This window comes from Callorhinchus milii, unplaced genomic scaffold (genome assembly GCF_018977255.1).
Source record: "Callorhinchus milii isolate IMCB2004 unplaced genomic scaffold, IMCB_Cmil_1.0 Scaffold21, whole genome shotgun sequence".
Lineage (NCBI taxonomy): Eukaryota > Metazoa > Chordata > Chondrichthyes > Chimaeriformes > Callorhinchidae > Callorhinchus > Callorhinchus milii.
Window position 1 is genome coordinate 796740 of NW_024704762.1, and position 22721 is coordinate 819460.

General features: G+C 49.7%; 1 protein-coding gene and 1 long non-coding RNA gene across 2 annotated transcripts in view; one reads left to right on the forward strand and one right to left on the reverse strand.

Annotated features, from left to right (window-relative positions):
* Positions 1-19751, forward strand: LOC121850541. Its single transcript, XR_006085646.1, has 2 exons — positions 1-203; positions 19496-19751. It is a non-coding gene; the product is annotated as an uncharacterized LOC121850541 (long non-coding RNA).
* The window catches only part of timm44 (translocase of inner mitochondrial membrane 44 homolog (yeast)), a 22110-nt gene continuing 6828 nt past the window's right edge, over positions 7440-22721 (reverse strand). Inside the window, exons 5-13 of the mRNA XM_042342752.1 lie at positions 22280-22429; positions 21304-21440; positions 19598-19683; positions 18614-18706; positions 17962-18086; positions 17462-17512; positions 15026-15115; positions 8818-8928; positions 7440-7829 (exon numbers count right to left, since the gene is read on the reverse strand). Of these exons, the coding sequence (XP_042198686.1) occupies positions 7710-7829; positions 8818-8928; positions 15026-15115; positions 17462-17512; positions 17962-18086; positions 18614-18706; positions 19598-19683; positions 21304-21440; positions 22280-22429 (963 nt within the window). The 3' untranslated portion in view covers positions 7440-7709. The remainder of the gene's footprint in view (positions 7830-8817; positions 8929-15025; positions 15116-17461; positions 17513-17961; positions 18087-18613; positions 18707-19597; positions 19684-21303; positions 21441-22279; positions 22430-22721) is intronic.

Sequence of the window (22721 nt, forward strand, 5' to 3'; positions counted from 1 at the left end):
AGGATGTTCAAAAGGAGCTGGACAATGAGGGGAACGCACCCAAGCTGCGTGTTTGGATCACAGAGGGGTGAAAAGCAAGGCCAATGAAGGGTGAAAGGGAGGTGCGAAGATGACTGAAGGCATGGTCAAAAAGGAAGTTTGTTTAAAATCACATCAGCGTCTGAAACTGACATAGTAACATCAGCACCCACTGTTAGTTAGCGGTAAGTGTGCACTTTACCTGGTGTGATTGTTGCGGTGGGGTGGGCGGGTGTTGGGGGAGTTAAAAAGCTTGGGGAGAGTTTGTGAATCTGATGCTGGAGCTTCGCTGCGAGTGTTTGCACACGGCCAGACATCAGGATAAAGTATAGCCTTGTTAATCGGCAGCAATCTGTCACTCTGATGTATTTGTGTTGTAAGATTTAGGAGTGTCTCTGTCTTGATCTTGTTGGAGTTTATAAATTAGAATGTGTCTGTTCTTCAGACAACCCCTGACACAGGCTGGGAGTCACACGGTTCTTTATGGGTCTGCTTTGACTGGCGCCCTGTTAGCTGTCCAGAGTCCGAAGGTTGTGTGCAGAGATAAACACACATTATTGAAACATTAACAAATGGGCAGCGTCTGAAATGAGTACATCCGTCAAAGCCGGAGCCGGAGAGAACGTACAGGTCACTGGGGGTGGGTGGCGGCAGGAGACAGATGTCTGAAGCTCGTGCTCGCTCCAGCCTACCTCACAGCAGCTTCTCCCTCATCACGCTCAGTGTTAGGCAGCACAACCCTGAGCGCAACATCACAAGTGTCCCAACCCCCCCTCATAAAGCACTATCCACATAGTCACTCATGTAGAATCATAGAATATTACAGCACAGAAGGAGGCCATTCGGCCCATGGTGCCTGTGCCGGCTCTTTGGAAGAGCTGCCAATCAGTTCCCTGCCCTTTCCCCATATCCCTGCAAGTTTTTGCTTTTCAAGTACCTCTCCAATTCCCTTTTGAAAGTTGTTATTAATCTGTTTCCCCCATCCTTTCAGGCCGTGCATTTCAGACCAAAACAACTCTGTGTAAAAAAAATTCTCCTCTTCTCCTCCCTAGTTCTTTTGCTAGTATAGTAACTGTATTTGTAGATAATCCCAGCAGCTAAATTGCACACAGAAAGTTCCTGCAAACTGCCATAAAGTGAGTGACTTTATCCAAGGGATTGTCACCCAGGAATCGGGAGAGAGAAACTCTTTTCTCTGTTTCCAATAACGTTCTCCTGACATGAAAGCGCTATACAAGTGTAATCTGTTGTTGTTGTTGAGACCGTTCACATCCACAACAGGATCTGGGTTTAACATCTCATCCAGAGGACGGCACCTCTCACAATCTAGTGCTCCCCTAACACTGCCCTGGAGCAAAATATACGGTCACTAAACTTTACAGTATATTCTGTGAAGCGTTTTGAGACGTCTCGAAGATGTGATAATAATAATGAAGATAATCCTTGCATTTGATACAGCGCCTTATCACGTCCTCAAAGCGCTTCACAGGATATACTGTAAAGTGAATTGACTGTATATTTGTGGGCGAACGCGGCAGCCAATTGTGCACAGCAATGTCCCACAAACAGTCGTAGATTGAAAATGACCAATTTATTATTGTTTTTGGTTTTGGAGGGATTATTATTAGGCTCTGTGTGGAGTAAGGAAACTTGCCCAAGGTTTCGCCCTCTGCCTGGAATTGAACTCAGGTCTCTCACTTGCAAAGCGAGTGCTCTAACCACTGAGCTACAGGACTCCACGATTATCAGCCTAGACTGCAAATGGCCCTGAGCCTGTGAGTGTGAGGTTGGGAGAGCACAGCAACAGAGAGAAAGTATTAAATGACATTGGGGAGAAGGACATTGGTCTAAGAGGATGGCTGGTGTAAGAGAAATAAGTTGTATAGACGCTGTGAGAGAATAAAGTAACTGGAAGATGTACACATAAAACACAGATTTACTGCTTGTCAAATAAAATGCTAGTTGTTCTCCACCAGTAAACAGATTGTTGAATCCTCAGGAAAATGGCTAACAAGGGGGCAGAGCCTCCAAGTCAGAACCAAGACAACAACAACAACAACAAATTACAAAAGGCAAAATACTGCAGATGCTGGAAATCTGAAATAAAAACAGGAGTCGCTGGGGACACTCAGCAGGTCAGGCAGCATCTATAGACATCTTTGGTCATTGACCGGAAATGGTAATTCACTTTTCTCTGTCCATCGATGCGGCCTGACCTGCTGACTGTTCCCAGTGATTTCTGTGTCTATATCAGTTTTCCAGCGTCTGCAGCATTTTGCCTTTTGTGCCAACAATGAGGCAGGTTTGATTAACCGCACAGCACAGGGCACTGAGTGCGGCTTTGAGCCAAGCTAATGCTGGTCACAGCTGCCACTCTCTATCTCCTCACTGCACTAACGCAGAGTGACAAGAACAAGGGGAACAGTCATAATGGGCTGCCATGTTTTTATGGCACAATTTAGAAGTAGAACCAGAGGACACGGCTTGTGATTGAAGGGGGATAAATGCAGAACAAATCTGCGGAGACACTACTTCAGTAGCGAGCAGTAAACTTATGGACAAACTGCCTCGGGAGACAGACAGTGGAAGCAGAAAATGTTGTTTGTTTCAAGACCAAATGAGATAGATTTCTGCTAAAAAAGATCTGTTGATACAATATATAGTTTGAGACACGACATGTCAAGTGACTGCCAGGATCTGGTGGAAGGTGAACTGGATGGACCTTGGGTACTTCTTTCGCCAGCAAATTCGTATGTTCTTGTATAATTTAAGACCAACTAATAAAAGCTTGGGTTTTGTGTGAATCTGCGGCTGAGGACGAGGGGTCTGTGCTGGAACATTCCAGCTCATTGTTCGTCCTTCAGCCAAAGGTTTGGGGTCAGTGTGTCGGGGTCACTCGCTGCCAGAGCCGAGGCCACAGGTCACACCTCCCACCCCCTTGGACATGGTAACTTATCACACTGTCGAGACGTCTCAAAACGCTTCACAGGACAATGTGTATTTTGTGGGCAAACGCAATTTGCACACAGCAAAGACCCACAAACACTTTGAAGTCAGTGACCCATTTTTTATTCAGGGCTTTGTCAGCCAGGACACCAGGAGAAAATAATAATATTAATAATAATCCTTGCATTTGATATAGCACTTTTGATGTCTTCTAGACATCTCAAACTCTTCACAGAATATGCTGTAAAGTGGATTGACTGTGTATTTGTGGGCGTAATGCCAATTCCATACAGCAGTGTCCCACAAACAGTTGTGGATTAAAGTGACCAAATCATTATTGTTTTTTTTCTTGAGAGATTATCATCAGGGGTGTGGAGTAAGGAAAGCAAATGCCTCCTTTTTTTGAACAGTGCCATGGTATCTTCTAACATGCACTTGAACAAGCAGACATCTTGAATAGAGATGGTGTAACATCTCATTAGAATCATAGCATCTCACCCAACCCTGCCTCCAGCCTCAACCCTCAGCCAAGCTCCAAACCCCAGCCCAGTCCCCCCAATACTGCCCCCAGCCCAAACTGCCCCCAGCTTAGACTGCCCCCAGCTTAGACTGCCCCCAGCTTAGACTGCCCCCAGCTTAGACTGCCCCCAGCCTAGACGATCCCCAGCAACAGTCCCCAGGCCAGACTGCCTGAGTTCAAAGTACCGACATGAGGCTTGAACCCACACCTACTGACTCAGAGATGAGAAAGTCACAGACTGACACCCAGCAACTGAGCCAGGCTGACACCCAGGGACTGAGCCAGGCTGACACCCAGGGACTGAGCCAGGCTGACACCCAGGGACTGAGCCAGGCTGACACGCAGGGACTGAGCCAGGCTGACACCCAGGGACTGAGCCAGGCTGACACCCAGGGACTGAGCCAGGCTGACAAACAGCGACTGAGCCAGACTGACACCCAGCAACTAAGCCAGGCTGACACATAGTGACTGAGCCAGGCTGACACCCAGCAACGGAGCCAGGCTGACACCCAGGGACTGAGCCAGGCTGACACGTAGCGACTGAGCCAGGCTGACACCCAGAGACTGAGCCAGGCTGACATGCAGCGACTGAGCCAGGCTGACACCCAGCGACTGAGCCAGGCTGACACCCAGCAACGGAGCCAGGCTGACACCCAGGGACTGAGCCAGGCTGACACATAGTGACTGAGCCAGGCTGACACCCAGCAACGGAGCCAGGCTGACACCCAGGGACTGAGCCAGGCTGACACGTAGCGACTGAGCCAGGCTGACACCCAGAGACTGAGCCAGGCTGACATGCAGCGACTGAGCCAGGCTGACACACAGCGACTGAGCCAGGCTGACACGCAGCGACTGAGCCAGGCTGACACCCAGCGACTGAGCCAGGCTGACACCCAGCAACGGAGCCAGGCTGACACCCAGGGACTGAGCCAGGCTGACACCCAGAGACTGAGCCAGGCTGACACGCAGGGACTGAGCCAGGCTGACACATAGTGACTGAGCCAGGCTGACACCCAGAGACTGAGCCAGGCTGACACGCAGCGACTGAGCCAGGCTGACACCCAGAGACTGAGCCAGGCTGACACCCAGAATACAAACTGTGTGTATTGTATTTAATTGGTAATGGGAGACATCAGTTTCAAATGCCAATTTCCAACATAGAATCAGTGTTGGTCTGTCTGTGAGTCACATCGCTGTTAAATAAACTGCCTCGTATTTCATTTGTTGCTAAGATGAAGTGCCCAAAGACTGAGATGTGAATACATTTGATGAGAGACCAAAATGCTAACGTTGCTGAGCCCGGCTCAGTGCCAGCAACACAAGCTCGGTTTCACTTACAGCCTGGGCTGCTCGGCGGGAGCTATAACACTCAACCTGGAGGCAGTGCAGGTCAGTCAGATATTGCAAACCTAATCACATTATCCTCTTATATTTCTTATTATGATTCGCCCACAAAATATACAGTCACTTCACTTTACAGTATATCCTGTGAAGCGATTTGAGACGTCTCAAAGATGTGATGAGACGCTGTATCAAATGCCAGGATTATTATTATTATTATTGTCACGACACAGGAACAAAAGTGGGATTGCCGTCAGGTTGGGGTGACAAAGGCTGATTTGATCATTCCAGAACCCCAGCCCACCATCTTCCCAGTGGGTCCACGTTTCTTAAACACGTCCCAGTGTCCTGACCACGAACACCCTTCCTGGTAACTGCTGCTGATTAGCATCTGGGCAAAGAAATGTTCCTTTTTGTCTGTCTGTCTGTCTTTCCTCACGTTGTATCTCATTCCGAGTCGGTGCTGTTGAAATTATTTGTATCACTGAATGTTTCAATTAGAACGTCAGAGCTGTTTCTCTCGGTGTTTTGAAGTTATTACACAGCAGACTGACTCCTGCACAAAGCACAGGAACCTCAGTATAACGCGACTCAGCAGAGGCCGGGGTGGGTGGGTTGGGTGTGTAGAGGCCGGGGTGGGTGTGTAGAGACTGGGGTGGGTGGGTGTGTAGAGGCCGGGGTGGGTGGGTGTGTAAAGGCTGGGGTGGGTGTGTAAAGGCTGGGGTGGGTGTGTAAAGGCTGGGGTGGGTGTGTAAAGGCTGGGGTGGGTGTGTAAAGGCTGGGGTGGGTGTGTAAAGGCTGGGGTGAGTGTGTAAAGGCTGGGGTGGGTGTGTAAAGGCCTGGGGTGGGTGGGTGTGTGCAATGATTGTGGATTTATTTTGAACCAAACAATGGATAAAAAACAAGCTCCATTCAAATAGGTGATGGATTAATCTCTGAGTTGGCAATCGGTGAGGTCGAGTTTAGAGAAGATAAACACTCCAGTCCAGGGAAGTAGTAACTGCCTTTTATTATAAAAGTTAAAAAGAGTGTACAGCGTAGAAACGGCCAATTGACCCAATCTGTCTGTGTCGGTGTTTATAATCCACACAAGCCCACCCCTGTTATTCACTCTCTCTCACACACTTCTGTTCCCCAGCCCAAGGTGAAAGTCAAGCTTCCTCTTGAAGGCATCCTAGATCCCGCATGTTAAGAGGAGGCGCTTTGCTGGGAATCATTTCAATATTAATAGTTTGTATAAAAATTGCAGTTATTTTCAATTTAAAACCCACTTTGGAGAATTATAAACAGACGTCACTGGAAACACTCAGCAGGTCAGGCAGCATCTATGTAGAGAGTTAACGTTTCAGGTCGATGACCTTTGATTAAAACATTGACTTATTTTCCTCTTGACCTGCTGAGTGTTCCCAGTGACATCTGTTGTTATTCCAGATCTTCAGCATCTGCAGTATTTTGCCTCCAGTTTGGAGAAGATTCATTCTTTATCTGTGTGAAGATTGTACCAATGGTCACTCAGCAACAGCTTGTGGTACGGTAACGTCTCAGCCTCACTGCCACAGACTTCACTAAATCGCTGAAATGTTTCTCCAAAAGTAACCTCTAGTCAGACTCAAGACTCTATTTAACCTTATATGAAAAGAATTGCAGTTAATCAAATAAGAACTCTGCTGTGATAGCACTGTGTTGTGGGTGGCCCAAGGGAACCAAACAATGGCTAAAAACAAGCTCCTTTGAAATAGGGGAAAGAGTGGGGGGAGTGGGACTAATTGGGCAGCTCTTCCAAAGAGACGGCATAGGCAAGACGGGCTGAATAGCCTCCTTTTGTGCTGTAATATTCTGTGATTCTAGGTGAAGGATTAATCTGTGAATGTTAGGTTGAGTGTAGAGAAGGTGAGGCAGACCCTGGCCTGAGTCACTGGTCTCCACACCACACACCAACAGCACCTCACACTGGCCTGGGGCACCTGGATCAGAAGTCAGAGGGTCCCACGGATCACGCCGCTGAGACATCCCATGGCGCTGTGTCCCGGGCCTCAGCGCAGGAGACAAATGGTTTTGTTCTTCCTGCACCCAAGACCATTATCCCGCGAGCTCCCCCCCACCCCACTCCCAGCCAGAGCAGCACAGGGAACAATCAGTTATCATATATTGTGTGAAGTGCTTTGAGGCGTCTTGAAGACATGATAAGGCGCTATATCAAATGCAAGGCTTATTATTATTATTATCCCAGCCCCGAAGCCTCTCTGCGACCTCATACTGTAGTATTGCAGTGAGGAGCCAGGCCAGGCCAGGCCAGAGCCATCGCTGCCAAACACACAGATCTTTACCCTCATAGTGCAAGGACCAAGTGAGCGTCAAACAGGTCACTAGCATTGGGGAAAGGCTTGAGGTTATTATTATTATTAGGTGCCCGACAGATTTGCGCCAGGAGAGGACCGGTTGTTGGCATGACAATCAGCTTGAAATCAATTCTTCCATCATTGGTCTCCTCCGATACAATTGGGGAAATGTCCAGGACATTAAAACTGTGTCTGCAACCAGAGAGGGCGGGGGAGGACAATAACAAAGGCAAAGAAGGTGTTTATAGCGGGCTGAGGCCCACACACGCAGCCTCTAATAAAATACCAGTTCCAGGTTTATTTAATATAAATTATTTACAACAGGAGCCAGCCATGCGTCGCTGCTGCCCGGGGGCCACTGGGGTGTCAAGACCCCGAGGCTCAGCGCGAGGATAAACAGCTCCTCAGTCCCTCGTCACGAGTTGCCATCCTCGGGTCAAGGCTCCTGTGTCTGGGCCGGGCCGGGTGACACGAGGTGCTGACGAGCCCTGGACTGGGCAGGACTGTGTGGACAGGATGCAGGAGTCCCTGAGGCAGGCTGGGGTCTATAGGATCTGCTCGGTGCTGGAGGCAGAAATATCCAGTAGCCGCCAGGCCACGTGTGGGTTCAGCTCGTCCTGGTCCCGGCAAAGTGCCCACACATACAACATCTTCAGCACTTTGTCCTGCAGGAGAGACACAGAGAGGCGAGGCTGAGACTCAAAGCACAGGGAAGAGAAATGTTCTGGCGATTCCCATTAAAGAGAATTCACTGCCTCAGGCAGTGGTCAATAACAACTTTCAAAAGAGAATTAGATAAGTACTTGAAGAGGAATAATTTGCAAGGATGTTGGGAAAAAGCGGGGGAGTACGACTGATTGGGCAGCTCTTCCAAAGAGCTGGCACAGGCACGATGGGTCAAATGGCCTCCTTCTATGCTGTAATATTCTGTGAATTGAAAGCTCCTCCAGGCTGCGCTGATGTCTCAGAGAAATGGGAATGGCCCCTCACATCTGATTATATTAATCATCACATCAATACAGAGCGTTCACTGTTCAGGCTAATTCAATAGAAACAGCGCAGCACAGAGACCTGCAGCAGACAGTGAGTGCCAGCAACATCAATCACAGCAGCTAAAGACCATCTTCCAATTACATACTCTGCTTCGGAAGATGCTTCAAAACTAACTGTCATTATGAAAAGCACCTATAAATTTGAATGAGTCGGTTAAGGAAGCTCTCGGCTCCCCAGACTCACATTAATTACCAGGCTGTAACACTGCTGCTTTAAGGATTCTGCATTAGATTTAACATTTTTAATTACATTTAAAAATTCAACAAGAATTTATTTTTCTCTTGTGATCACTTTGTGCGCTTTACACAATGTGCCAGCCGGTTCAAGCTTTTCAGGCCAGAGAATGAGCAAGAGATCACATCCACTGGACTCGCATTAACTAATGCATCTCAACAGCCCCAGAACTCAGGGAGACGGACCTGGACTGGAACCTTCTCCTACACACTGGTTCTATAACGTCCGCGAGATACACTGCTCATGGGCACAGATAGATCCAGATAGACCTGGTCTGTCCTTGCTCTGTGTGTATGTATGTTGCATGGGTGTGTGTATGTGTGTGTGGTGTGTGTGTGTGTGTGCCCTGGAAGGGGGATTGCGTACCGGGTCTCCCTCCACCACTTCGCCCTTGTGGTTGTTGATCACCAGCACGAGGTGAGCCTGGAAGGTGATGATTAGCACCGGTCCCTGCTCCATCATCTTCCCCATCGCCAGCTGCACAGGGAGAACAGAGAGTCATCATCAGACTTTATCCTGACTGAAAATCAGAGTCTTCTTGCCTATGAACCGAGTGATACGAGGCAGGTCTGACAGCACTTGCGCCTCCGAGTGCAGAAGGTTGTCGGTTCAGGCTGTTCAATACTGTCGGCTCAATACTGTGTACAGCCCCAAAGTTCAGGCTAATGCACCAATACAGCTGGGGGAATCACTGCATTATTGGAGGTGCCGTCACTCGGATGAGACATTAAACTGAGGTCCTGTCTGCCTGTTCGGATGGACATTAAAGATCCCGTGGCCCTATTTAGAAAGAGAAGTGAGTTTCTCCCTCCTGGTGTCCTGGCCAACAATCACCAGAGAAAATTGATCACACACTCCATGGCTTATGAGGCATTCTGGTTTGTGGGACATTGCTGTCCTGTGTGCAAATTGGCTGCTGCATTCACCCACACATACACAGTCACTACGCTTTACAGTGAAATCCTGTGAAGCGTTTTGAGATGTTTCAATGAAGTGACAAGGTGCTGTATCAAACAGGAGGATATTGCCAGCTTTGGCGTCTAGAGAGCAGTGTTCTGTCAAGCTCAGGGGTTGGACTGTATATTTCAGTGTGAATCAAACCGTGGCTTTAGTGACAGTGTGTCAGTGACAGTGTGTTTGTTACAAGGTGGTGAGAGGGGCTCATGGACACATTGTCCCCCAAGAAAGGCTTCCCGTAGGCTCAGGTGTCACACTTCCCAACGAGGGGAAAGATTCCCTGAGCGCTGGAGCCAGGCTGCAGGAACAACACCGACAAACTGTTGGCCGTTACTACTCGCTCTCCTGTGTGAGGGAAGCCTTGATATAGTGGACCCCAAGGCCAGGGAGCACGTGGGCCTCTCACCCTCTGACACCCAGCTTCAGCACAGTCAGAAGCATAAGCACGCCTGGTGCCAGGCCCGGGTTGTGGGCACACAAATGTAACCTGGAACCCTGTTGACCGTAGCTTTCAGAGGAGACATTAAACCAAGTTCCTGCCCAGTGCCTGTTCTGGGGGGCGTTAAACACGATTGGAAAAGAGAAGCGAGTTTCTCCTGCAGTCCTGCCTGGCCAACAATCTTCCAGTTTAACTGCTCATTCTCTCCTCGTGGCTATTGGTGGGACACGGAGGCCACCACTGCCTGCCACAATGCTCTATTAAGCAGTCACTGTACTTCTAGTTCATCCCCTTATAAAAGGCTGTGAGACATTTTGACGCCATAAATGCAGGGTGACTAAAAATGTCTAATACAACATCATTACAATGTCGAATAATCTTAAAGAAATGTTGATTTTTTTTGGTAATGGGGTAGTTTTCAGGACTGTTTGGTCACCCTGTACAAGTGCTTTCTTTCTTCCTCCATCACTGACAGAGTTATTACCAAAGATGCCAAATCTCAAAAGGCCCAGGAACAGGGGTGGGAGGGGTAGGTTGCAGGGGAAGGGGCAGGTCACTGGGGGAAGGGGCAGGTCACTGGGGGAAGGGGCAGGTCACTGGGGGAAGGGGCAGGTCACTGGGGGAAGGGGCAGGTCACTGGGGGAAGGGGCAGGTCACTGGGGGAAGGGGCAGGTCACTGGAGGAAGGGGCAGGTCACTGGGGGAAGGGGCAGGACACTGGGGGAAGGGGCAGGTCACTGGCGGAAGGGCAGGTCACTGGGGGAAGGGCAGGTCACTGGGGAAGGGGAGGTCACTGGGGGAAGGGCAGGTCACTGGGGGAAGGGGAGGTCAATGGGGGAGGGGGAGGTTATTGGGGGGCAGGTCACTGGGGGAAGGGCAGGTCACTGGGGGAAGGGGAGGTCACTGGGGGAAGGGCAGGTCACTGGGGGAAGGGGAGGTCAATGGGGGAGGGGAGGTTATTGGGGGGGCAGGTCACTGGGGAAGGGCAGGTCACTGGGGGAAGGGCAGATCACTGGGGGAAGGGCAGATCACTGGGGGAAGGGGAGGTCACTGGGGGAGGGGGAGGTTATTGGGGGGGCAGGTCACTGGGGGAAGGGGAGGTCAATGGGGGAGGGGGAGGTTATTGGGGGGGCAGGTCACTGGGGGAAGGGGAGGTCAATGGGGGAGGGGGAGGTTATTGGGGGGGCAGGTCACTGGGGGAAGGGGAGGTCAATGGGGGAGGGGGAGGTTATTGGGGGGGCAGGTCACTGTGGGGGGAGGTTACTGCTGGTGTTGGGAATAATCAACATTCACAACCAGTGATCAGGATCTTGGGTTTCTGTGTATTTGACTGACTGACATCTGCTCCCAGCAATTGCCTCCCACCCTCCCACATCCCCGGTTGCCTGGCATTTCACACACACACACACACACACCATATATTTTTTCATAGATTCATAGAATGTTACGGCACAGAAGGAGGCCATTCGGCCCATCGAGTCTGTGCAGCTCTTTGACAGAGCGTCACTTCCACTAACCCAATCACCAGCTTTCTCCCCATAACCCCACAAACCCATCTTCCCCAGATACCTATCCAGTTCCCTCTTAAAAGCTGTTATCGAATCGGACTTCACTGCCCTTTCGGGCGGATCATTCCAAATTCCAACAACTCGCTGAGTGAAAACATTTCTTCTAACCTCCTCTCTGCTTCTTTTGGTAGATATCTTAAGACTGTGACCACGAGTCACAGACACACCTACCAGCAGAAACAGCTTTTCCCTATCTCACCTGTCGAAACCTTTCATGATCTTGAAGACCTCTATCAGGTCCCCGTGTAACCTTCTCTGCTCTAATGGGAAAAGTCCTAACTTCTCCAACTCCACGACCACCGATGTCCTGACAGCTGTCTGTCCGACATCGAGTCCTGGACGAGAGACAACTTTCTTCAGCTCAATGTATGCAAAACTGAGGCCCTCCTGATTGGCTCACGTCAGTGCCTCCGCACCTCAGGCACTGACACCATTAGCATCCAAGGCTGCACTCTCCACCTCTCAAAGCCATCAGGAGCCTCGGGGTTCTGTTCGACCCTGAGCTGTCCTTTCTCCCTCATATCCGCACCACAACCGGCACCGCCTTCCATCACCTCCGGAACATCGCCAGACTACGGCACTACCTCACCCCTCACGCGGCTGAAACTCTGGTCCACTCCTTTATCACCTCAAGGCTGGACTATGGGAACTCTCTCCTCGCCGGCCTTCCCGCCACCTCCCTCCACACTGCAGGTCATTCAGAACTCTGCAGCTCGTGTACTGTCCCGCACCAGACACCGCGCCCACATCACTCCCACCCTCACCCTCACCCTCGCCCTCGCCCTCGCTCGCCTCCACTGGCTCCCCATCCCCCAGAGGATCGAATTCAAGATCCTCATCCTCACCTACAAGGCCATTCACGGCCTCGCTCCCTCCTACCTCTCCGACCTACTGTCCACGTACTTACCCTCCCGTACCCTCCGTTCCTCTGGCTCCGGTCTGCTCCACATCCCCCGCCCCAACCGCCCTACCATCGGTGGCCGGGCCTTCAGCCTCTCAGCCCCGAGGCTCTGGAACTCTATCCCCCAGTGCCTTCGCCGCTTCCTCCCTTTCCTCCTTCAAGGCCGGTCTCAAGACCTGTCTCTTTGACTGTGCCTTCAGCTCCACTCTCGACTCTCTACCCCCTCCTCGCTCCCTCCCTCCCTTCCCTCACCCTGATCATTTCCCCCCTGCTCGGGTCCTGACCCAACTGTCCAGCACCTTGGGACGTCCTCCCGACGTGAAAGGCGCTCTATAAATGAAATCTTGTTGTTGTTGTTGTTGTTGTCCTCATAGCTAAGGTTCCCCATTCCTGGTATCATTCTCGTGAATCTCCTCTGTACCCTTTCCAGAGCCTTAATGTCGTTCCTGAAGTAAGGTGCCCAGAACTGGACGCAGTACTCCAGCTGAGGCCTAACCAGTGTTTTGTATAGATTAACTATAACTTCCCTGTTCTTATACTCTATGCCCCTACTAATAAAGCTCAGTACACCAAATGCCCTTTTTACTGCCCTATCTACCTGCCCCACTACCTTTAATGATTTGCTTACTTGAACACCCAGATCTTTCTGTACGTTCACCCCCACTTAAGATTGAGCTCCAAGCCTATGTTGTCTCCTATCATTTTTCCTCCCTAAGTGTATCACCTCACACTTATCCACATTGAAATCCATCTGCCACATGTCAGCCCATTCCACCATTCTGTGTATGTTTGCTTGCACTCCGTCACAATCTTCTTCACTGTTTACTACCCGACCTAACTTTGTATCATCTGCAAACTTGGAAATAGTGCTCTCTCTGCCCAAGTCCAGATCATTAATATATATTAGAAAGAGCAGTGGTCCCAATACCGATCCCTGGGGGACACCGCTGCACACCTCCTTCCATTGCGAGGAACACCCATTAACCACCACCCTCTGCATTCTGTCACTCAGTCAGTTCTTAATCCAAACTGCCACTGGCCCCTTAATACCGTGGGCCTCTAATTTTTTTAATAATCTCTTATGCGGTACTGTGTCAAAAGCCTTTTTGAAATCCATGTAAATAATGTCCACCGCATTTCCCTCATCAACCCTCGTAGTCACCTCTTCAAAAATTCTATTAGATTTGTTAGGCAAGATTTGCCTTTAACAAATCCATGTTGGCTGTCTCTAATTACCTCGTGTTCCTCTAAGTAGAGATTTATATATACACATACACTCCTTACACACACACACCTCACATATACACACAGCCCTTACACACACACACACCCCTTACACACTTGCACGTTACAAAGACACAAGCCCCTTTTATGCACACACACCCACACGCGGGAAGTTACCTGACCTCCTTCATGACCCCTAATGTTAATGACAATGTAAAATGGGAAGCAATGCCAATCTCCTGTAGTGGAGCTAGTGAAGCCTCCTGATCTGCCTGATCTGAGCTGTGCCGGCCTTGCTGCTCAGAGAGAGGAAACTTTAACAAGTGTAATTTAGTAGCAACCTCTGCCCTTCTAATTGGATTATCTAATCACATAAAGTTCCAGGAGCTGATGAGGGGTAAACCACTGTCCTTCCCTCACAAGGAAAAGAACATGACTCACTCGGAGAGAAAGCCCTTGAGACGTCCCAGGATCAGTGTCCACACGTTCAGCCCCAGCAGTATGCAACACACTGCAACAACAAGCCGCTAACGGGGAGGGTGGCAGGGAGCAGAGGACTAGGAAAGGGGGGAAGGGGGGGGGGATGGGTGGATGGATCCTGATGGCCAAACACAAAATCAGCCAATATGGAGACACTGGATCCCAACTAAGGACTTTTACACCAGAATTTAGCAGCAGGAGGCGGCCAGTTTAGTAATTATTTACTCCAGTTCCCGGGAGGAGGGGCAGATACACAGATTTGAATACTCCCTAAAATTGATATGTTGGCAGAGAGGTCGGCAACAGCTCAAACTTCACATCTCAACTGGTGGAACCATTGGAAGGGATGTGAATCCAAGCTGCGGACAGGAAGATAGTGGCAATGTTGATGACAGACCAGCCAGCCTAGGGCTTGGAGTTGCAGACTGGTCACTGGGGGCAGGGAATCACCCCCTCAGCTCCTGTTAACCCTGTAGCCAAAGCCCTAATGGGTAGGATGGTCCTAGCTGGACGAGCAGTGGGAAAGCTTGCCATGCAGTGCTCTCAACAGCAAGCTGTGTGGGTTTAGCTGGTTAGACTCCAGCAGTTACCCCAACACACACTCTGGGGTTCCCAAGCTTTGGCTCTTGCCAACCTGTGCCTGATACTCTTCAAAACTAGGTAAGCAGGAAGCGTCCTTCTGGAGGAGGGAGAGAGAGCGACAGAGGGAGAGAGACAGAGGGAGAGAGAGAGCGTTCTGTTCCAGAACTTGCTGAAGGTTGTCATCTGGAGGTCGCAATGTGCCCAACTCCAAGTCCGAAATCTCACAAAGAAAATCATCAAGGGCATCAGAGCAGCAATAACTCAACCCCCACCACCCCCGGGAGCCTTGACACTACAGTGACTGATGTGTGGAAGCAAAGATCACAGCCACGACTCTCCCAGTTAAACAGGGGAAGGTAAAGCAGACTGCCTTGGTGGGTCTGTGCTGGAAGCTGCTGGTGCGGGAACCGAGCCAGTGACTTACGTCAATGTTGTCAATGTCGAGAATCTTGGAGCGGAGCTGCAGGTTCAGGGCTCTGGCATGCTGGATGGGCTGAGCTAACTGGCTGTACGTCTGTCACAGAGAAACACACATGCGCGGTCAGTGTCACCAACAAAAAAACAATAACAATAAAAAAAAGGCAAAATACTGCAGACGGTGGCAATTTGAAATAAAAGCAGAAGTTGCTGGGAACGCTCAACAGGTCAGTCAGCATCTATGGAGAGAGGAAAATGACCTTTTGGTCACTGACCTGAAACGTTGACTCACTTTCCTCTCTCCACAGATGCTGCCTGACCTGCTGAGTGTTCCCAGCAACTTTATTTCAGGCTTTCAACCAAAGGATCCAATATGGAATGTATCCAATATGCAGTGACCCACTCACAAACCATTTAACATTCCATAAACACTGGCAGTTTTGGTTAAGGTATACACAGACATGTGTGAAGAGCTTGGTTAGCTCATCAACTATAGGAGATCTCCCCAAAAATATGCCCATGACACTCCCCCTTGCAAGACTTTTCCGGTGAGGTATAAATGAAGTACATAACGTCAATCGGTTATTGCGTTATTGGTGGACAGACATGTGCGATGTCTGAGCTGTGCTGAAATCTCTCTCTCACTCTCTCTCTTGGCTCCTGGTGCTTAGTCACTCTGAGCAGATCTCAGGCTTCACTTTAACCCTCTCCCCTCCCTCCCTCCCTCCTGACACACGTTGATATAACCTTTCCGCTCTCACCCCTCACTACCCAAAAAAACCTCTGTCTCATCGCCTCACTCTTACCCTCGAGAGATTATGGGACTCAGGGTATTTTTTGTGGTGGGGAGGGGGTGTGTGTGGGGAGGAGAGATTTAACTTTAAAAATGTAGCATTGAATTTTTTTTCACCTCTCTTCTCTCCTTCCCTCTCTATCCCTCTCCCGATGTACCTCTCTAGTAGGGTGTGTGATTTCCTCTGTAGCTAATTTGTTGCAGAATACCGTGCATACCTCATATTTTGGGTGTTAATTAAAGCATTTTTTTAATATAGCTCATCAACGATAGGAGATCGCCGAAAAACTATATGCCCATGACACTCCCCATTGCAAGACCTTTTCAATGAGGTATAAATCATGTCTCTACATCAATCTATGTTACTGACACACAGACAGACATTTTGTCTTTATTAAGTATAGATTAATAATAATGTGGTCACTCAATCCACGACTGATTGTGGGACGCTGCTGTATGCAATTGACTACCATATTTTGCCTACAAAATACACAGTCAATTCACTTTACAGTATACTGTGTGAAGCTCTTTGAGATGACCAGAAGACGTGATAAGGCGCTGTAGCAAATGCAAGGATTATTATTGTATTATGAACACTGCTCGTTCTTCTAGCATCAAATTTGTTTTGCTAGTGGCTGAACATTTAAATGTTGTTTAAGTCTCAAATATCTTCTCCACTTTCACTGCCTCTGCTTCAATCCAGCTTCTCCTGACAGATCTGCACTGTCTGCTCAACTTCCCAGTCCTGACAACTGAGCCCGAGCCTACCCTCACCCACCCCCATACACTCCCACACCCCCCACACACCTCACAATCATACACCACACCATACACTCTCACTCCCCCATACACTCACACACCTCACACCCTCCTCACCACCACTCACGCCTCACCCACTCCCCCTCTCACACCCCCTCTCAGACTCCCTGACACCCCCTCAGACTCCCTCTCACTCCCTCTGACACCCTCTCTCACACCTCACAACCCCTCCCAGCAAGGAGAGCAAACAGGAGGGGCAGCCTGGAGATACTGAGGGCTACTCATACTGACCGAGGATCAGCAGTCAGCACAGAGCGAGGCTGTGATCAGTAACAACAACAACACAATGACACGTGTAAAGCGCCTTTCACGTCGGGAGGACGTCCCAAGTCGCTGGACAGACAGAGTTATGGACCCGAGCTGGGGGTCAGGGTGGGGGGGGGGGAAGCGGGGACATCGAAAGCACGGGCGCAGAGGAGGGTCTTGAGGTGGGGTCCGGAGGGGGCGAGGGAGGGGGCGAGACGGAGGGACAAGGGGTGGAGTTCCAGAGGGTGGGGGCAGAGTGACAGAAGGCCCGCCCCCCAATAGTGGGGCGAGTAAGGCGGGGGACGTGAAGCAGGTCAGAGCTCGCTGAGTGGAGGGAGCGAGCAGGTTGGTGGGGGGTTAGGAAGTCACAGAGGTTCTGAGCCTAGTGCGGGAGATGACATGGTCTGCAGAGTTCTGGATGATCTGCAGCTTGTGCAGTTGCACACAGAGCGGGACTGAGATTAGTAACACACAGAGTGGATATTGATTCTGGGATCTTCCAGATCTGCTGGGCTCAGTATCACACTTCGCAGCCCGTCAGTGTTAAAGCAGGTGGGGAGGGAGCGGGTGACGGTTGATACTCACTGCCTCGTAGCACCAGTCCTTCAGGATGTCCAGGTCGCCTCTCATCATCGCCTGCAAATGAACGGATGGTTTCTGTCAGAGTTTGTCAGGAGCCATGTCAGACACACAGCTGCACAAGGTGCAGCCTGATCACCTCCCAGCCGCTGACTGTTCCACGCGACTGATCCCCTTCGTGTTACTGTAACTCTGGTTCCCGCCGGCTCTAAGCTTTACCATTTTGCAATTGACACAAAGTGTAATTCAGGGAGTGACCTGCTCTCCCCCCCACCCCCCACCGCCCGCGCAGAGAGGCTTCCGGAATCTCATCCATGTGGTCACCTGCTCTAAATATCACAGCCCATTGCAACAAACTTCCAAGTTGACTCTTGGCTGCGAGCAGCGTAAATTACAAACAACAAACTATATTTGTGGAGTCGGGAGTTCATCCACACGGCCCATTTGGGGTTTGTCTCTCCCCACGTACCCCCTCACCTCACCCCCCCCCACCACCCCACATGTACCTCTAGGACGTTAGGGATGATGACCCTCTCGCACTGCTTCAGGAACGTGTCTTTATCAAAGGTGGGATCGACCTTCAGGATTTCCGTCAGCACCTCCGACATTTCCGTCTTGGAAAACAGCCCCCCTGCACTCAGCACAAACACACATCATTTCATCTAATTCCAAATAGAGTCAGCATACACTGCCTGACCAGGACTCGATATTAGCTGATATTCCACCCCCCCACCCCCCACACACAGCTGATCCTCTGGCCCTGATGCCCCCGGCACACACACTGATACAGCACAAACTGACCTCCACACTCCGCACCTCGATGGAGAACAACATCCTGTGTGTGAACTCTTGTGGGTATTCAGCCTCAGAACAAGTCAGCATCTTACGGGGGGGGGGGGGGGGAGGGGGATGTGTTCAGGAATCACTTTTATAAGAAATATCTGTCACAACCTCCCCCAGAGAGAGGAACCCATCAAACTGCACCGTCTCCAAAATGTGCTCTCGTCCCCGCCTCAAACCAGTCAGTAATCTAGCCTTGGCTTGTCCAGCTCCCACTGCTGTGAGCCCAGCCCCAACCCTCAGTCCCAGGCTCAAACCCCAGCCCCAAACTTTTACTTTACTGTATTGATTGGTGTCTTATAGCAGGAATGTGTTTACCTAATATATCAGTGACTTTGTCGGTCAGGACTCTGGACGCTCTGATAAAGGTGTTGTCACTCTCGTCGTATCTCATCTTCATCTCAAAGAACCCTGAGAGAGAGAGAGGGTTAGACACACCGCGTGTGGTCACTGCCAGCAACCGGCTCAATTTCAAATACCATAAATCTGCAGTTATACGTGAGCACCTTCACACAAGATAGTGCTTCAGAAAGTTGCAGTGGTGGTGTTGGGCACTGAGTAAGGGATATGGGGTGGAGTGGTTGGAGACATAGGTTATAAGGTGGAATTTAAAGACAGGTGGAGAGGCAAGCAAGCGAGGCGGAGGGATTGAGGCAAGATTGTGGCTGGAGGTATGATCACCAATGGTGGCACAGATGGGTCAGGGATATGATGCAGATCTGTGTTAGCTGAGCAAAGATGGTTGGCAGAGGAATGGGGTATGGGCAGGTCAGAGAGGGAGGAAAGTGTGAAGGGATTTGTAGGTGAGGATCAGAGACAGGGAGGCAGTGAAGCCTAGCGAGGGCTGGTGTGGGACATGCAGAGTTGGGAACGGTGAGGTTGCACACAGGTTTGGTGAGTTTGAGGGCACGGCTGGGGAGGTTGAGATGGTCGCAGCTGGAGGTGAGAAGACGCTGACTGGAGCCAAGGCTTCCGTCTTGTCCATATTTATATATATATATATAACTGGAAAGGGTGATGGAAACAGATTCAATAGCAACTTTCAAAAGGGAATTGGATCAGGATTTGAAGAGGAAAAATTTTCAAGAATATAAAGAAAGAGCGGGGGAGAGAACTGACTGGGAAGCTCTTCCAAAGAGCCGACACAAGACACGATGGGCCTTCTGTGCTGTAACATTCTATGGTTCTATTTAATTCCAGGAAGTTGATGCTCATCCAGGCTGATGTGGACGACCAAGCGGACAGAACATCAATGGGCCTGGGCTTGCAACTAGAGGAAGAGGTCGAGGAAAGGATTCTTACGGTTAAAAACCACATTGTTCTCCTTGAATTCCTTCCATTGCTGGTACCACTTGGAGTCTTTGTGCAGCACCATCCCCATGGCCTCCCTGTAAGACAACAAGTGCAGTTCATCACTGGATGTAAAGTTACTGGATTTAAAACAACTCTAACAACATAATAATAAGATCTCATTTCCCAGTTATTTCTTGACAGACTGTCTTGATAAAGGCCTAACATAATGTTATCAAGCTTTCTTATTAAGAAATCCCGTACGATATGGGAGAGGGCCCCCGACTCTGGGGCCTTTGTTCTTCGTTTCACACATTTCCTACAAAAAGCTTCCAATTATATAGCATGTAACATCAAAATGTCTCAAATTGCTTCACAGGCAATCATTGTCAACTTGTGCTGTACACACCCACATGTACACACAGTATGTACGTATGTGTACCTGCTGCCTGGGTTTGATACACTGGTAGATTCTCATGTACATTTCTGTATGTTATTAGCTAAAAGGCAAAATGCTGGAAATCTGAAATAAAAACAGAAGTGGCTGCCAACACTCAGCAGGTCAGGCAGGAGAAAGTGAATTAACATTTCAGATTGATAACCTTTGGTGGGGACATGAAGCAGCCAGTGTTTGCTGAGTGGCAGGAGGGGCCGGGGTCAGGGGGTTACGGGAGGTCACAGAGGGAGGGTATGGTTAGGCTGCGGAGAGCTGCATTTGGTCCAATGTTAATCTCAGAAATCAGCAAAGTAAATATATGATATCAGACATACGACATCAACAAGTGGGTCAGCATGTGTGTGTGTGTGTGTGTGTATATCAGCGTGTGTGCATTAGTATGTGTATCTGTGTGTGTATTAGTGTGTATGTTTCAGTGTGTGTATCTGTGTGTGTATCAGTGTGTGTATCAGTGTGTCTGTGTGTATATATCTGTGTGTGTATCAGTGTGTGTGTGTATGTATCTATGTATCAGTGTGTGTGTATCAGTGTTTGTGTGTACGTATCAGTGTGTGTGTATCAGTGTGCGTGTGTATCAGTGTGTGTGTGTGTGTGTATATCTGTGTGTGTGTGCGTGTGTCAGGAGGACGTCCCAACTCCTTGGGACGTCCTCTTGACGTGAAAGGTGTTATACAAATGTAATTTGTTGTTGTTGTTGTGTGTTTGTCAGTGTGTATGTGTATCTGTGTGTGTGTCAGTGTGTGTGCCTCCATGTGTACGTGTGTGAGAGAGAGAGACACAGGTGTCAGGGGCGGGTTACTAATCCTCTGTTTAACATTGGAGTGAAACTTCTCTCCTCACAATGACACACTCCTCACTGATTTTGCGTCCTCTTCTGTGTTCGATTCCGTTCCAGACTGTGCTTCAGTGACCATTTCTGGCTCAGGGGGCTCAACCCTGCCTCCCTGTGGCCTCCCCACGCTACTGCAGCCTTTCCCACCAGATATGCCCCAAAGCCATTAGCACTGACAACAGGGCTCAGGGACTGGCCCAGGCCGGCCGAGCCGTGTCTGCCGTGTCAGATGGCTGCTGCATTTCTCCCACAAAATACACAGTCAATTCACTTTACAGTATATTCTGTGACGTCTCGAAGACATGTTAAGGCGCTGTATCAAATGCAAGGATTATTATTATATATTACTATTAAACACGTTGAAGATATTTGCCCCGGAGCCAGGGTTACCCTCTCTGCTGCCAGTGCTGCTTACTTTACATTACGTACTCGTTCGGTTCAAACACTTTTTCCTCCATTTTGTCTTTGGAGAAGTCGCTGCGTTTGCGGAGCAGAGTGGGGGAGCGGTAGGTGCCGCTCTGCCCCAGCGCACTCTCATCAATTTCCTTCTTCACAGATTCCACGCTCTGCAGAGAGAAGGACATTAACATTCAGCAATTTTTACATAATCAAAAACAAGAATTGACATTTTTGAGACGGTTTAAATATCACCCTCATTACATCACACAAACACACAGCAGGTCACACCCACCAGTGAAATATGGCTACCAAGGCCTCGGGACGTCCTGCCGACATAAAAAGTGTTATACAAATGTAACTTGTAGTTGTTGTGTACATACAAACTAACTGCTCCCTCACCTAAGTGTACACAAACTCCCCTCCACACCAGCTTTCACTGGACACAGAGAGGCTCCAGAGAAGTCAGGAAAACATCTATTTATTATCTTAAAAAATACAAACAGCAGCCCCTGACACACAATAACAGCAGATACAGCCACATTCCTGCTGCAGATTCAGATAATCTTTATAGGAAAATAGAAATATTCAGCCCAAGAAGCCTGTTCCACCAGTTATTAGATGTTAGATTTTGACAGTTCTTTTAATCCCAATGACTGCCCTTTTGCCATATCTCTTTATATCTCTGCTCTATTGTGCAAGTCTCTGCCTCTCTCCATTTTAAACATTGATCCCACCTCTACAGCTCTCTAGGGCAGAGGTTCCACATCTTCACATCTGCAGTGTGAGAAACGTATCTCTGAGCTCACTTGCTGTCATGGCTCTGAGTCTAAGGCTCTGCCCCCCCCTTGTAATGACACTCGTGCACAGAATCTCTTCCTTCTGATCCCGGAACCCTTCAGTGAGTTCATGTTCTTCACCTTCCCTCCAAAAATACTCAACTCAGCCCAAAACTTTCTGTAACTCCAGAGAAATCGAACACAGTGGCTCCGCAGCAGAAGGAACTGACCTGTGAAATGGCTTTGAAGGCCATGGTTTTGCCGATCTTCTCGCTGCTCTTGCTGACGGACTCCGCTGACTGCTTGGCTGATTTGGCAGCTTCCTCCACGCCCTCCTTTATCTTCTTCCCGAGATCAGATTTACTCACTTCATCCAGGCTCTGCGGGGAGGAGAGGGGCCAGTAAACAACCCACTGCATAACACCAGTGCGACCTGGCACTCGCCCAGCGCTAGCCCACACCCACCACCCCATGACCCCACAAAGCAACACAGCCACACCCAGCGCCATAGCCACACCCAGTGCCACGGCAACGCCCAGCGCTACCACCCCACCCAGCAATCATGTAAGTCAAGCCTAGAGCACGGAGAATCACAGCCGGGCAGATGCCCTGTGTCACCCCAACAGCTCCCCCAGCCTTGGGGACTGTCCCTCGTGCTGTACTATTTCCTCG